Here is a 17,716-nt window from a genome sequence, read left to right as displayed (position 1 = left end):
ATAAAGAATTATAACGAATATCAGAAACTTTAATGGTTTTGATTAGGCAAAAAGCATCCCGAGGCTCCTGATCTTTCATTGTTTGGTGCATTAAGCCCTCGATCTTTTATTTAGACACATTGAGCCCCTAATCTTTCACCATTTGGTGCATTAAGCCCTCGATCTTTCATTTAGACACATTGAGCCCTTGATCTTTCATATATGGGTATATTAGGTCCTTCCATAAATCAATTAATATATAGATTTATTAAGGGCATGTTTGGTTAGGTTTATATAACTGCAGCGTTTGGCATTTTTTCTGGAATCTGCAACATTTTGGAGCTTTTCACGAAAAGCTCTTTTCATGAACAGTTGTTTGTAGTTACTTGTTATCGATAAAATTACCCTTCTTATTTCCACAAAATGTGCTTCAATTTTAACATTATTTTTATTTTTAGAACATAATTATCGAAAAACAAGATTTTATTGTGTTCAATAAATTTTTTATTTTTTATTTAAATTATTTTTATTAATTTGTATAATATATTTTTTATTTTAGAATTTGTTATTTTTGGAACATCATTTGTTGTCACACCAAACATGCCCTTAATAAACCTATATATTAATTGATTTATGGAAGGACCTAATACACCCATATATGAAAGATCAAGGGCTCAATGTGTCTAAATGAAAGATCGAGGGCTTAATGCACCAAATGGTGAAAGATCAAAGGCTCAATGTGTTTAAATAAAAGATCGAAGGATTAATGCACCAAACAATGAAAGATCAGGAACTCAAGATGCTTTTTGCCTTTTGATTATATACCTGCTCCATACATTTTTATATAGGGAACGGTAGTCCCATTTCCCATCATCAAGCAAGTTAATAGAAATTCTCTATTTCCACTCCATTGGCTGCTTTCAAAGGCTGAGTGTCAGCCTTTGACCGGTAACTCCAACTTGAGTCATAATCAATTCGATATCTTTGGTTCTACTCCAGTCTAGTGTCCCCACCCTCAATTGCAAACCTTATTCGGTTCCTGTTTTTCTTCATACCATATCCAGTATTGATATTTATTACAAAGAATAAGTATGAATTGAGAAATGACACAATGAAAATTCAAATGTTAATTTCAATTCCTGTTATGTAATGAAAAACTGAAATGAGAATTTACTTCTTAAGAACTAGAGGTATTTTGTTGGATTGATATAAAATTCATGATTAGTTCTCTTTAAAAAAATAAATAAAAACTAGCAAAAATTACATAACTCTACATTTGTTCTTCAGAATACTATTAACGGATAATTTGTTGGTCAGGATACTATTACAGATATTGAAATTGTGTATTTTCTTACACTATAGTTTATAATAGAACAATTATACAATAATTTTGACTGGTTACATATCTTTAAGCAGACTGCACTGCATATATAGTATCCCGACCCATACAAATTTTAAATAGATATACCACTAACGTAAAAAAAAAAAAAAAAAATAGTAAATTTGTATGGGTGAGATTTTAGCCCGCAGATCAAGATGGAGCGGTGGTCAGGGCGAAAACACCTTTAAGGGATGATTTGTGAAGGTTAGGCTGGCACCCCGTGCCTTCTGCGGGTAGGAGTCGTGTTTTAGAGGTTCTGTTATTGAAACCTAAATTGCTCAAAGTAAAAAACGTCAAAGGGTAAAACTTTTTACCATTTTTTTAATGTTAAAGGTATACAGTGGCGGAACCAGGACCCCGGATGACCCGGGGCTCAAACATATCAGTAAAAAAAAATTTCAAAACATAAAAAAAAAATCAAAATTAATGTACAAATATTATCATTTTTTTTAGAAACTAGCATTGAAATAATAGAAAATTAAACATGTTTACTTTTGTTTAATTCAAAAGACATAATAAGACATAATAAAATGAATATTAAATATTTCTACTTTTTTTTAATGGATAAAGAGTCCATTTAAATTAATTAATAATGGTAACATGTTTTTATAATTATTGAAAAATAAAATAAAAATAAATAAAAACTTTTTAAAAGAAAAAGAGGTTGAAGGGAGTCGAACATAGGACCTCTCAAATATAAGTAAGCATTCTCTCCAAAATATTACCGGACACCATTACTAAAAAAAAAAAAAAAAATTCTCAATTCTCCGGCCGCCTGCCGGGGCTCGAGCCCCCCTAACCCCCCCTTGGTTCCACCTGAAGGTATACCAACATTTCGTTGAAAACATGAGAGACAAATTTGAACCGTATCCATAGATAAACTATTTGCTTTCAATGAGAAAATATTGCTTGTACTGCCAGTGGTGATGGCTAGGAAATCCTCTCCTGTTTCAATAAGAAATAACTGCAGCTAGATCTTAGGCTGCCATGAGAGAAACTCTTTATAAAAATCGGGAATAAAATATAGATTATTCCCAATTCTTATATAGATTATCTTAGGCTGTCATGGTGAGTTCTTTTTCCTAAATGCAGTTTTAAATGCATCCTTGATGCCCGGAGGTTTCGCGTTTGTTACAGGAATGCTCATATCCCAATTGAAAACAGAATCAGAAATCGGCCGATTGACCTGTCAGGTGTTTTACTAAAGTAGCAGAGAATGAGCAAACTATTGATTCTCAGTGATACATGCATTAAGATGATAATAGCATAATCAGGCATTATGAAATCTAAAACTGTAAGATGTGCATAAATCAACAATATAATGCAGAAATGCTACTTGTTGCCTTTCAGAACTATGTGTTCTAACAGAAACGGAAACAGAATGGAAACGGACACCGGGAAACGTTATTTCTAAGAAATTTTAGCTAGAAAACGGCAATGGAAACGGACACGAAACACAGAAACGCCAGTGAAGAAGAGTTTCCGTGCAACATAGATAAGATGTTATTATACGCATAGCACTTCAGAGGTTTTTATAAGTGCTGATGTTTAAATTCTTTTCAATGCTCTCAGTAGATGTATTAAGAACCAGACGACAATAAACATGCATCAAAGAAACCGAAACCAGACAACTACTAGAATAACTCAGGATAAGAAAAAAAATCTCAGAAATAATATGTAGTGAATTCATTACTTGTGCAATTCGGGAAACAAATACCCATTAAAACATACAGTGCAAAGACTAAAGTATTTCTAACTCATGAAAAACAGCCGTACATTACTGTAAAGACTTAAAAAATATTCCTAATTCACGCATAAAAGCCGCTAGAGTTTCTCATAGCTGTGTAGAAGTGACCTTAAGAACTCAAAACATTGTTTAATTTAGAATTTAAAGACCTAAGCATAGCAAAGGGAGTTGAAACTATAATCTGAGGAAGAAGCTCACCTGCAAAAAAAAAATTCTAAGTACTCCAAGCTTGGGGCTAGAGTTTGTTTTTGTAACTTTGAAATAGAGAATTCAAGGGCTTTTGATGATCATTTTGGCTATCTGAAAAATGATGAGATTTCAGGAGTTCAATCACAGATTGAGGCTTTGTGGATTCCACTCAACAAGCTGAAATTCGTTTGAGATAGGAAGAGGAGATTTGCAGATATCCCACTAGGGCCTTCAGAACTGCTCCTCAACATACTTAAAGCTAATAAAATGTTAATGAATATGCATTTCCTGATGGCTTTCTATCATCATCAAGTATTACAGGTCATAGCAGTGCAGCCTCAAACTTTTCTTGATGTGGAAATACTTCCATCATCATAAACCTCTACTGTGAATTCACAGGTGTGTCGGCCTTCTAAAGTTTGTTATCCTCAAATTGTCACGACTCTTCGTTTTCATAATATTCCTAGAGGTCCTATGATTTACAGAAGCTACAATATGAAAGTGAAAGGTTCGTCGGTCCTCCCAAAGATTGACATAGCAACAAACAACAACAACAACATCAAAGCCTTAGTCCCGAAATGATTCGGGGTCGGCTAACATGAACCATCATATAAAACCGTGAAATCAAGTCGTGTCAGTCACACAAATTCGCTCCCTCCACTCCGTCCTATCCACTACCATATTTTCCTCAATTCCCAGTAAACTCATATCACTCTCGATCACGCTCCTCCAAGTTTGCTTAGGTCTTCCCCTACCCCTCACCACTACATCCCTTTGCCACTCTCCGGTCCTCCTAACCGGCGCATCAAGCGCTCTACGTCTCACATGGCCAAACCACCTTAGTCGGTTTTCTCTCATTTTATTCTCAATAGATGTAACCCCTACTTTTGTCCTAATTATTTCATTACTCATAGCAACAAAGTAAGCAAAATTTTCTTGTTAGTGTCATTTGTGAGCTTTGTGAAACGCTTATGCTGCAGTTCCAATATAATTAATGCTTTCAGTGTATATATTGTTTACGACCAAAAGGCGACTATAGGCAAATGGTGAAAAGGCAAAAGAATGATCTAGGATAGAAGCAAAAATAAATGTATCACAAATGATACACCACAACTGAGCTCCTAAATTAAAATCCAGAATAACATACATTGAACTACATTTATAGCCTTTGCATTTCAAAATTAGCCACCGAAAACCATGAAACTATAAATAACTTCTGGTTTGTCAAATTAGAAGCAACACTAACTACTAATGTATGTTAATTGGCATGAATAAACTTACTTCTGTTGTATCACATTCACATGCTAATCTTTTTGGGTTCCTTGTACATGTCTGGTAAACCTGGTATCTTATGTATGTATTGATCAACATATTTCTTCTGAAACTCCTCCTGACTTATCAAAAAGGGCTTTTTCTTCTTGATCCCTTCTATCAGCTTCTTTGATTCTAATATCTTCAGAACATTATACCTAGGACGAACCCGTTTTTCAATTGAAAGCCCAAGTAATACAGGGAGTTCAATTAAATTTTGAGGCTTCAACTCCAATGTATTCAGGTAGAATTCCATGGCATTCTTGATTTTCTTCTCTGAAAAAGCTAGACAACATGGCTGTCGCTTGAAAACCGATAAAATAATATACTGCGGAAGAAGCTCACCGGCGAAGCCATTTTTGACCAAGTAATCAAATTTGGGCTGGAGAGTGTCTTTAACTTTCGAGTGAAGAATTCTAGGGTACTTAATGATCAATCTGGTTACCTGACTATCGCTGAACTGATGAGATTTGAGGAATTGCAGCACAGAATGAAGCTTTTGCGGATTCCTATCAAGCTGAAATTTGTCGGAGATAGAAACAGCAGATCTCAGAGGAAGTCCACATTCATTGACGAGGAATTCAACTGTAAATGAAGAAGTTACGGGTTTAGGTGACGTAGTAGAAGTGAGAGAAAATTTTGGAAGCTGTAAGAATTGAAATGTGAAGATGCGACCGTAGATGTAATGGAGTCTGGATTGCCGCCCTCAGCATAGAGTTTGAGCTACAACCGTTCATACCCGCCCCGGATCGTCTCCAATAAGTCGGGTTATAATCGGAGAAAATAACCCGTTTAGATCCGTTTGTTTTTTGGGCTGTTTACATGAATATCATAATTGACTATAAAATTACAACTAAATCATATTATCAAACTTAATTCTCAATAGGTTAATTGTTTCTATATTCATCAAATAAAATATGTTTTTACATTTAATTTAAAAAGTTTAAATCCCAATTCATAAATGCCAAACTCTTAGCATTATATTATAGACCCTTAATTTATAAATTTTAATTTTTTAAAAGTAATAATTTTATTAGTTTGATATAATTCAAAATTATGATTTGATATAGTTGTAAATAGTTTTTCAAATGTGAATTTCTGTGTAAATTTCCATTGTTTTTTTCTAAGCAAGATTCAGGACCTAAAATAGCATTAATAGGTCTGTTTATTAGTAGTAATTATTAGGGATAAGGTGTAAAAACATCCGTAATATTTACGGTCAGGAGCAATTTTATTCTTAATGTGTAAAATGGTATAATTTTTGCCTCTAAAGTTGGCGGTCAAGAGCAATTTTACTTTGACGTTGTCAAGCTGGATCAATTTGTGAAATAATTCATCAAACTGTCTTTTTTTGCCATGAATCTTGTCATCCGAGCCATTTTATCACCATTAGCCACAGATAATAAACATATGATTACACATAAAAAATTAAAAATTATACTATCGTTGAACAAAGAAATTTCAAAATATTTCACCGAATTTATAAATATTAATCTCACATTCTATTAATATGATTTTTTTTAATGATATTAATATGATTTTTTTAAACAAAATATATGTATTTTATAATAATGTCTAAAATTAACCCAACTTGCCAAAGTTAGGGGTGAAATTGCACAATTTCAGACTTTATATGTAAAATTGCTACTGACTACAAACATTAGAAATATTTTTGCACCTTATCTCTAATTATTAAATATAGGTGCCTTCTATGATTACTTTGTTTTTGACAAAGTACCAAGTAATGTGTTTTCACCATTGGATGATGGAGCATAAAATTAATCCAATGGTGAAAACACACAAAATAAGGCTTACTTTGTAAAAAACAAAGTAACCATAGCCTTTACCATTAAATATAATTTATATAAAAGGAATAAGGTCCAAATTTTTCACTTAATGTTTTTGGGGAAGTTTAGATGTACCCCTAACGTTGCTAAGTAAGAAAAAATTTGAACTGACTGATTTGACGATTATTCGACTATCAGATCGAATCTCCAAATAAGTTTGTTTATACATATTTTAATAACATAGTAAGTATTTTATACATTTTTTTTTGTAATTAACTTGTATCTGACATATTTAAATATTGTCATTTCGACAAGGTATTTGTAACTATGTTAGTAACAGAATAATTTTTTTTATACATAATCGTTTAAAATGTCTAATGTGATAATTAAATAACAATAAAACAGTCTATTTAAATTTTCTGTTAGGTAAGTTAAAATTAAATCTTGTTTGACAACGTTGGGGTAAAATTGATATTGTATGTCAACAGAAAGGGTAAAATTGCACGATTTCATACGTTAGAGGTAAATTTGCACTTCCTTAAATACGTTAGGGGAATATTTTCACCTTATCCCTAAGTATAAAAATAAAATTTTAAGCTATATAATATTTATGATAAAAAATAATGGGCTTTTTACATGAATATTTTATTATTGGTTACAAAATTACAGCTAAATCATATCATCAAAATTAATTCTCAATATTTTATTATTTTCTCTATATAACAACTAAAATATGCTTTTATACTTTAATTTAAAAGTTATAGATTCCAATTCATAAATTCTAAACCTTAAAAATTTTATTCTAGACCCTTAATTTATAAACATCAAATCTTAAAATATATGAAAAACAATAATTTTATTAGTTTGACATAATTGAAACTATCACTAGGGATGGCAACGGGTAGGGTACCCGCGGGTAGTGCCAATCCCAAACCCTTACCCGTTTATTTTTTAATTACCTGTACCCTTTCCATTACCCTAACGGGTATAGGTTTTGCATCCCATACCCGTCCCATTTAATTCACAGGTACCCGCGGGGTACCCTTACCCGTTAAGAATCAATAAATAAAACAAAAAAATTATAAATTTAACAAAGTATAAATTTAATAAATCATCCATCTAAAAATTAAACAAATTGAACCTTAATCCATAAAAATAAAGTAGTTTAGTGGTATCACTTAATGGTCGAAAAACAAAAATTTGGTGTTCAAATCTCACATTTTACATCTAAAATACAATAATATTTTTTAATATATACAAAAGTTATGACGGGTAACGGGTACCGGGTACCCTGGGGGGTCTTTCCATACACCTCCCATTACCCTAACGGGTAATGGTTTTGATCCCATACCCGTCCCATACCCTTTTATATAGGGTACGTGTAGTCCCATTAGGGTCGGCTAGTGCCGGGTACCCGCGGGTAGAGTACCCGTTGCCATCCCTAACTATCACTCGACATAATTGTAGATAAGTTTTTAAAAGTGAATTTCCATATAAATTTTCCAATAACAATAATTTATTAGTCCATATGTTTTTACTTAAATCACTGTTCAGTTTTTGTATTTTAATAATATACAATTTAGTCCTTAACTTTTGTTTTATTCAACATTTTAATCGAATTTAACTGTTTAATAATTTAAATATTTAAAAAACTATTGAATATAACAAAATTTGAGAACTAAATGATGTATTACTAAAATACAAGGATTAAATAATGTGTTGAGTAAAAATGTAGTGACTAATAAATTATTTATCTTAATATTTAAAGTAAAATAATTTATAAGTTCCTATATTTTTATATATTACACTAATCAATCCTTATATTTTTAGAAATAATTATATAGTACCGAATTTTATTTTCGTCGAACTCTATAGTCTTTTTGTTAGTGAACAATCAAATTAGAATAAAATTAAAAATGACAACTATGTTTTTATATTTTATAATGATACTCCAAAATATATAATAATTGATTAATTAATTTTTATTTAATTATGATTTTTAAGTTAGGACAATTATTTCATTAAAAAATAATAAATAAAATTAAGAGAGGTATATAAAATTAGTTCAAAAAAAAAAAGAGAGGAATATAAAATTGTAAGTTTGAAATTTTTATTTTTAATAAATAGGATAAGATGCAAAACTCCTCTAATTTTGAAGAGCTAAAAGCAAATTTACCTCTAACGTTGAAATAGTACAATTTTACCGTTAATATTGGGAATCAAAAACAATTTTACTACTAAAATTAACAAGTTGAATTAATTTTAGACATTATTAAAATATTTTATTTCTCTATTATATATCAATTGCATATAAAACAAATTTTTATTCTTTTTTATAATTTCATAATAAATTGAAACTTAATATTTTTAAATTCGACCAAAATATTTAGAGTTATTAAGTCCAACTTATATGGAACCCCTATTCAAAACCAAGACCGTCTGGACCGTTTAAGCCTTACCTGGCTAGCACCTATCGTTATATTACTTGTGAACATTATATTTTATTTGTTTGAGTTGTTTCAATGATATTACGTTGATGTTTCCATATTTTTAAAAATATATGTTTTAAATATACGTATTTTTCTATATTAATAATTTAAATTTATTATTTTTAAATAGTATAATACATATTTTAATTGAATTCATATAAAAATTTGTTGATTAACAAAAAAAAAAAGACCCTATAAAAATACAAATCCAATTAATCCTCTAGAATCCTATCCACCCGACCAACGCCTATCGTTTTTTACAATCTTTTAGGGGACAATATTTTTTTTAGGTGTAATTTTCACAAAAAAAAAAAAAAAAAAAAAAGCTTAGCTTAAGTTAAGGGCTCCAAAACTAATTTTATCATCTATCTAACACTTCTCCCATACAAAATGTCCTTTATGCATAAAATGTGTATAAGTAATATGACACGGTTTTGTTTTTCTTGTGTTTACATCATATATATGGTTATAGGTAAAAGAAACCACTGGCCTAGTCACAACTGTCCTCAAAAGCCACAATCTACTACTGGACAATTACGGGGCGTTTGTTAGAAGGGATATATGAGGTGGGATAGGGATAAAAAACACGAGATAAGTTATCCCGTGTTTGTTTGGGAGTGAGACAAATGGATGATAAGACTCTTATCCCTCAAATCCTATACCCAAGAGGGGAGGGTGTATAAGGAGGTGGGATAAGCTCCTGCGATTTTAATAGGATGGAAAAGTCCATCTTATCCCTTAAATTAATGTTATGTAGTTTAAATAAGGTTAAAATAGTAAAATGTATTATTTTATCCCTATCCCTATCCCACGTACCAAACATTGAATAATAATTCCCGACTATCATATTTTTATCCTTATCCCAATCATTTATCCTTGTCCCTATCCCAACCTTTATCCTTATCCCTATCTCAATAGAATACCAAACGCCCCGTTAAGGATGTCAATTTTTTAACACGGAGAGATCAACCGGTTTGTCATGATATATAGATCATGTAACACACGATTATGACAGTTAAAGATTTCGAGTACAAAGAAGAAAGTCAAGAACTCATCTCGTTTGCTGACATAAAAACTTCACCTTGGGAACATTTAGCTATGCCAAAAACACGGAATAGCTGATGTTCTTACCACTTTCTTACCACTATTTGCAGAAGTATGGTTTTATCCTAGGAGAATCACCAAGTTTATGACATAAACTCACCCGAGCGTAGCAACCTTGGCCAATATCTTGCATTTCTGAGCGAGTAATGGCGTCGATCAGACAAAACAGTCTTCTAAACCCAATTATCACCCTCGCCATAACCAACTAAGCATAATCCCTGCAAAACACTGTTAACTGTATCATGTCTATCCCACTTCAGATTTCTCACATACTCCAAAAACTGCTCTTCTTCACAGGTGAGCAGATGAGAAGTTATCCAGTCTGATTACATCACCTCGTTATTCATGAACTCAATTTTCTTCCTCTGCTTCAACTAGCGCATTGGCACCATTACTCTAAGAGCTCGTGTGCATAGACGAGCTGTTGGTTCAATGCTCAGATTCTTAACAGCAACCATCACTGCAAAACCATCATTTCAGGCTTTGGAAATATAACTGTAGACCGCAATATAAACATTCTTAGACCTTGACTAGGAAAGAAATCAACATTTGATTGCATTTTACACTCAAATTAATGTTAAGGAAACATAGATAAAGCATAATATTTGCTATACTTTTCTCATCACTATGAAGAAGTGACCTTGAGAACTCAAAACATAGTTCAGTTTTACAATCTACAGAGCTAAGCATACCAAAGGAATTTGAAACTATAATCTGAGCAAGATGATCACCCATAAAGCCATTTTTACAATTTGAGTTAAGAAATTGTTTTTAAATTTGAAGTGGAGAATTTTAGGGAACTTCATGATAAGTACTTGAAGCACATATGGGGCCTTTTGTATATTCTCGTCAAGCTGAAATTTGATGGAGACTGAAAGAGCAGATTCATATATACCCAATCTTAGAGGTACCATAGGATTCAAGAGCTGCTCTTCTCCACATATCTAAAGCTGAACAAACATTTAGGAAAGTGCATGCCCTTATGGATGCATTTAAACACACGGTTTCTGTTCACAAGAAGCATAACACGTCATAGCAGTCCAATCTCGGACTCTTTTTTGACGCGGAAGTCCTGCAATTATAGGTTTATCTACTGTGAATTCTCAACAGGGGACTTCTCTAAAGTTTGTTATCATCAAATTCTCACAACAACTCTTCTTTTTTCTAATATTCTTAGAGATCCTAGAATTTAACATAAGCTGCAATATGAAAGTGAAAGGTAAACAGTCCTCCTAAAGATTGACAGAGCATCGAAACAACAAAAGTTTCATCTTAGCATCATTTGTGAACTTTCAGGAATGATTATGCTTAAGTTCAAACATCATTGCTTCCAGTAAATATATTTGTAAAAAAAGGCGATATAGGCAAGTGAAAAAATAAAGGAAACGGTAAAAACGAAAAAGAATGATCAAGGATAAAGAAATGCAAATATCACAAATGACTCACCGAAGCTGAACTCCTAAACTAATATAAAAGATAACATACATAGAACTAAAATTCACAGTATTTATATTTCAAACTAAGCCACTGAAGTGGAGCATAAACTACAAATAACTTTTGATTTCCCAAATTAGAAGCAACATTTAACTACTAATGTAATTTACTTTGTATATACATTCACTTACTTTTCTTGTATCAATCTTGTTGGATTCTTTGCTACCAAGATACATCTCCAGTAAACCTGGGACTTTAGGTATGTATTGATCAACAAACTTCTTCTTGAAATCCTTCTCACTTATAAATAAGGACTGTATCTTACTTTCTATCAGCTTCTTTGACTCTAATAAGTTCAAAACATTATACCTAGGGCGAATCCGCTTTTCAATTGAAAACCCAAGTAATGCAGGCTTTGCAACTAGAGTTTTAGTGTCCAACTTCATAGTATTCAAGTAGAAATGGAATGCATTCTTGATTTTCGCCTCTGAAAAAGCTAAACAATAAGGATACCGATTGAAAGCTTTTAAAATCTCCTCTTCATTCCATCCTATACTCTTCATAAACCCAATTTTCTTTTGCCAAATCAATGGCGGCATTGATACCATCACTCTAAGAGCATGTATGAACATAGGGGCATTTGGTTCAAGACCCAGATTCTTAACAGCATTCACTGCGTAAATCACGGTTTCAGGGTTTTGAGATAACACTCTACCGAACAATATAATTTTTCCTATACCATGAGAAGGAACTCCCTCTTTCATCAAAAAATTAACATTTGATCGCACTATTCGATCAACATCAAGCAACCATCGAGTACGCATAATAGCAGTTGCAATTTTCTCATTACTGTGAAGAAATGACCTTAAGAACTCAACACATGGTTTAATTTTAGAATCTAAAGACCAAAAAATAGCAGAGGGGTTTGAAACAATGATCTGCGGAAGAAGCTCACCTGCAAAGCCATTTTCTACGAAGTACTCAAGTTTGGGCTGAAGGTTGCTTTTGACTTTGACGTTGAGAATTCTAGGGTGACTGACAATCAATTTAGCCACCTGCGTATCGCTGAAATGATGCGATTTAAGGAGTTGAATCACAGATTGAGGCTTTTGTGGATTCGTTTCGTCAAGTTGAATTTTGTTGGAGACAGAAATAGCAGATTTTAAAGGAAGCCCGCACGCATTGACGAGGAATTGAACTGTAAATGATGATGAAGAAGTTGCGGTATTGGGTAATGGAGGAGTGGAGGAAAGGGTTGCAGAAGATTGAAGAAAACGTTTTTGAATTTGAGAAAACACATTTCTGATTAAATTGTTGCCCAATTTGGAAGCCATATGAAAGGAAAATGTGAAGTAGAGAATTGGAAGTGAAAATGGAATAGCTATGGAGTCTTCGGTTTACGAATAGCAATGGAGTCTGAAAAGACAGAGAAAGGGAAGAGATTGAGAGGGAAGGAGGCCTCGTAAGAGCCAATATTTAGGTTTTGTCAAATACTGATGTTTAAAATAAATAAATAATAATACAGTCAAACCTCTACATAGGAATACGTTTGGGACTGGACAATTTGTATAACAATTGGGAGGTTATAGTACCCAAAAAAAAAATCAACACTTAAAGTTTATAAATTTAATGTTTAGCATATCAAGTCTACGAGTTTTATTTCCAATACTTAAAGAATTGGAAGAGTTTTGAGTTTAGTTTCCAATACATAAGAAAAGAGTTTTATGGGAAAATGGTAAGAATTTATAGTTAAAGTTGGAATTTGTGTGTCAACTCATATTTAATCTCAATAATTTTTAAATTTTTTAATAAATTTTGTTTAAATCCTTAATACATATATACATTATTTACATAATTATTCCTATACAGAGGTATAGTTTCTAAAGGTGGGACTTGGATTATGTATAACAATTAACATTTGGAAGGTTATTCTTATTTATAACCGGTCCAAGTTGGGACCGAATTTTTTTATAACAAATTGGAGATTATTCTTATATAGAGTATTCCTATATAGAGGTTTTACTGTAACAATTTTAAAAAGGAAAATTATAAAAAATAATACTGATTTTTTTTATTTTCCCATTAAAATTAATTTCTAATAAAATACATTTTCTCAATTTTTTTTTTTTTTGTGAATTTTCTTCAATGTTTTTAAAACAGATTGGAAGACCGATAACAATATAAATATATATATATATATATATATATATATATATATATATATATATATATATAATTATCTTTAATTAAATATAAAAATTCATATATCAAAAAATAAGATATAATATCCAAAGGAGTGGTCTTCCAAATGCATCCGGACAAAGCACCAGGATCAGATGGACTGAATCCGAAATTCTATCCGCATTTTTGGAAGTATATCGGTCAAGAGGTGTTTGAGGCGTGCATAGGATGGTTGGAGAGGATGGAATTCCTTGTTGGGGTGAATGATACGGTGATTATGTTAATACCAAAGGGTGAAGTACCTAAGTCTGTGGCAAATTACCGACCTATTTCCTTATGTAATGTAATTTATAAGGTTATATCAAAAGTATTGTCAAATAGGCTAAAAATTATTTTTCCAAAGGTTATTAGTGAATATCAGTCTGTTTTTGTCTTTGGAAGGTCAATAATTGACAGTGTGCATATAGCGTTTGAAATCTTACATTATATGAAAAGAAAAAGCAGGGGAGTGGAGGGTAATGTTGCTTTTAAGATTGATATAAGCAAGGCCTATGATAGAGTTGATTGAAAATTTCTGGAGAATGTGCTGTTGAGATTGGGGTTTGATGTAAAATGGAGAAATTGGATCTCTTTATGTGTTACAACAGTCACGTATTTAGTTTCAGTTAACAAGGAATTGATAGAACCAATCATTCCAGAAAATGGGATCCTCTGTCACTGTACCTGTTCATACTATGCGCTAAGGTTCTTTCTCAGTTAATTTTACAGGCAAAAAGACCAGGACTAATCCAAGGCTGTCAAATTTGTAGAGGTGCGCTTGTATTTTCTCACATGTTCTTTGTTGATGACAGTTTCTTGTTCTTCGGAGCATCGGAGGAGAAGACATGAGTAATATTGGAAATCCTGACTACGTACGAGCAGGCATCGGGCAAGCAATTAATGTGAACAAATCAGGTATATTCTTTAGTTCTAATGTGAAACAAGATGTATAGGATGGGGTGTGTCAATTACTTGGAGTGTGGGCCCCATTGAATATAGGTAGATATCTTGGGCTACTTCTTTGATTGGCTGGTAAAAAAGAAGTGTATTTACCTTCCTTTTAGATAGATTACGGAAAAAATTTGGTTGTTGGAGTTTTACATTTTTGTCTAGCGCAGGAAAAGACATTTTGCTTAAAACGGTAGCCCAGACATTGCCAACTTTTTATATGAGTACATTTTTGTTATCTGGGTCTATTTGTGAGGAACTGCAATGTATGATGAATTTGTTTTGATGGGGAAAAAATGAAGATGGTAGAAAGAATATTCACTAGTTTGGGTGGGAGAAGTTGTGTAGAGGTAAGAAGAAAGGTGGGTTAGGGTATAGGGACATGGAGATGTTTAATCTATCCTTATTAGTAGGGATGGGCAAAAAAACCGGTCAAACCGGTAACTGCGGTTTTTGAACACTCTAACCTAAATATATAACATAAATTTTTAAAAAAATTAATACATTATATAACATAGATTATATTATAAGATTAAAAAAAGTTTTTAACATAGATTATAACATATATTAATATAAATATATAACATAGATTATACTGCTTTACTTTAAAAAAATAAATATGCTCTCTTTTAAACATAAGTACGTTGACGAAATATTATTTACATTTCTTTATGTTTTAAATGTAAACTTGATGGATTGTTTTTTAGTTCGGTACTTATGTTTGAATTCTGAACTTTTATATGAATTTGTTTCGTTTGAATTTTTGTATATATTAATATTGTAAAAAATTTAGGTTTGGGTAAAAATTATGGTTAACCGTTGATTTTTGGTTAACTAGTGAGAATTGGTTAAACCGTTAACCAAAAAACCTAACCGAAATTAATAGTTAACCGGTTGTATGGTTAACCAATTGATATGGACCAGTTTCAGTTTGGATGGTTAAAAAACCGTTGATAACGATTCAGTTAACTTTTTTGCCTAATGGACCGGTTAACCAAACCGTGTCCACCCCTACTTATTAGGTAAACAAGGCTGGAAATTATTATCGAGTTTACAATCATTAGTTTTTTTTTTTTGTTTACATGGAAGGCACTAGGCCCAGGAGAGAAGTTCACAATCATTAGTGAGTCGCATGTTCAAAGCTAAATATTTTCCTAATGAGTCTTTTATGTCTTCAAAATTGAAAAAACATCATCGTGTGTAATGTAAAAGACAATGATTAGAGGCAGCTTGAACAAAACGATAAGCAATGAGTTGAGAAGTAAACTCCTTACTCTATTGCCAACTCGCCTATTTAAGGCTGTACAAAGATTTTTGAACTTTACAAACTTAACTGGGTAGAACCTTAGAATATCTTAAGGAGGGTGTAAGTATATATTTCCATCAACAAAACTATGAAGATATACATTATTAATATCAATTTGATGTATCGGCCAAACTTTAGCAACGATAATAACAAATAATAAACAAATAATGACGACCTTAACCATATGAGAAAAACTCTTAACATAATCAATACCTTAGATTTGGTTATAACCAAGAGAAACGAGATGTGCCTTGCAATTGTCAATAGAGCCATCAGATTTATGTTCAATACGAAACATGTTGAAATTGATTATCATTATGTGTATGATCAACTTCATTCTCGTTCTCTTCAAACTAAGCATGTAACTTCTATTTCTCAAATTACTAATGTTTTCATAAAGATTCTCCTCGTCAAGTAGCACATTCACCTTCACACTTATCGTGTTCAAGTCGTGTTTGTATCGTGTTAAAAAGAGTAAACTTAAACATAACCCAAAAACTTTCATGTCATAATCGTGTTAACATGTTCGGTCCAGTATCGATTTTTTGTTATGTTTTTGGCTTACATGTAATTTTGTTATTCATATATATTAATAATAACTTTTAAAAATATAAGAAGATATAATACTATTTTTAAATATTTTATGCCACTTTTAGATTAATATGTTAACACTAACCATAGAAAAATTTATTAATATCATGTTAAAGGGTTATGTAATGTGTTTATAACAACTTAGAAAAGTTCGAATCATATTTGCAAGTAATAATTATAATTTTATTATTTTTATTAATAAAGTGACATATAAAAATACGGAAAAATATAACAATACTTTTAAATATTTGTGTCGTTTTTGGATTAGCATATCAACCCTAACCGAACCAAAAAATTTGCATATCAATTTCGTGTCACCTAAAATGACACATTACCTATCAAGCTAAACCCAAATAATAAAATTATATATCAATATCGTGTCGTGTGTACTTTTACCACCTCTACTTGAAGCTTCATCAAGTTCTCACTCCTCAACTTGAGGGAGTATTAAAGATCAAATATGATTTTAACCATTTTATCTTGTTTATCTTTTCTGATATAGTTAGTTTGTCATTGATCATAGTTAGTTATTATTAACTATGATTAGTTATGCTATTCTTATCCTTAGTACTATAAGTCAGAAATTTTACAGTATTGCTGAAGTAATACTCCAAGTCAATAAGCATATTTTTTTTTCCCACAAATCACATCCATGTAGTGAGATTTAAAACGATTTGCATTAGTCGGAAGTACCGTAAAATTTCTCCTATAAGAAAGGTGTATTTTGGCCTTTTACGGCATGATGGAATGAAATATACAGTCTCTAACTTTCTCTCCAATCTTTCTTCTACATTCCTTGGTCTCTAACTTTTCTCTGCATCACATTTGGGAATTTCACTCAATAATATTAAGGATAATTAATTTATTAGTCTCTATATTTTGACAAAACATACTGTTTAGTCCATGTATTTTCAAAAACACACGGTAAGGTCCCTAACCTTTTTCTCGGTGAACTGTTTAGTCCCTAACGTTTTTCTATGTAAACTGTTTAGTCCCTGCCATTAGACTCTTATAAAGATTCTGTTAGTCAATTTGGATTAGCAGAAACATTTTTCGTCATCACTGAAACAGTTGGCAGGAAATTGAACTCACCATTGAGAGTAAGATGATTTCCACCTTTAATTCTAACAGGAAGAGTAAGCGAGAGAGAATTGAGTCGATTTCTACCTTCAATTCAAACAGGAAGAGTGAGCATGAGTGATTCGATTATGGGTTAGAGATTAATCCTTT

General features: G+C 31.7%; 1 protein-coding gene across 3 annotated transcripts; it reads right to left on the bottom strand.

Moving 5' to 3' along the window:
• Positions 1-9,235: 9,235 nt before the first annotated feature.
• On the bottom strand, positions 9,236-12,884 carry LOC136221951 (transcription termination factor MTERF8, chloroplastic-like). 3 transcript variants are annotated; one of them, XR_010685413.1, is made up of 3 exons: positions 11,613-12,884; positions 10,323-10,447; positions 9,236-10,205 (listed from the first exon to the last, which is right to left on the bottom strand). XR_010685413.1 is itself a non-coding variant. In XM_066009428.1 (2 exons), exons 1-2 carry the CDS (start codon positions 12,753-12,755, stop codon positions 10,445-10,447), a joined length of 1,146 nt encoding a protein of 381 aa, XP_065865500.1. In that variant the 5' UTR covers positions 12,756-12,884; the 3' UTR covers positions 9,236-10,444. The 3 variants fall into 3 exon arrangements, 1 of the variants encoding a protein (XP_065865500.1); XR_010685414.1 differs by having other exon boundaries at positions 9,236-10,447; positions 12,377-12,884; XM_066009428.1 differs by having other exon boundaries at positions 9,236-10,447.
• Positions 12,885-17,716: the final 4,832 nt, after the last annotated feature.

Source organism: Euphorbia lathyris, chromosome 3 (assembly GCF_963576675.1).
Source record: "Euphorbia lathyris chromosome 3, ddEupLath1.1, whole genome shotgun sequence".
NCBI lineage: Eukaryota > Viridiplantae > Streptophyta > Magnoliopsida > Malpighiales > Euphorbiaceae > Euphorbia > Euphorbia lathyris.
This window is presented reverse-complemented; position numbering and strand designations above follow the sequence as displayed.

Coding starts and splice junctions, on each gene's coding strand:
- LOC136221951 (XM_066009428.1), bottom strand. CDS start 12,755: ATGGCTTCCAAATTGGGCAACAATTTAATCAGAAATGTGTTTTCTCAA.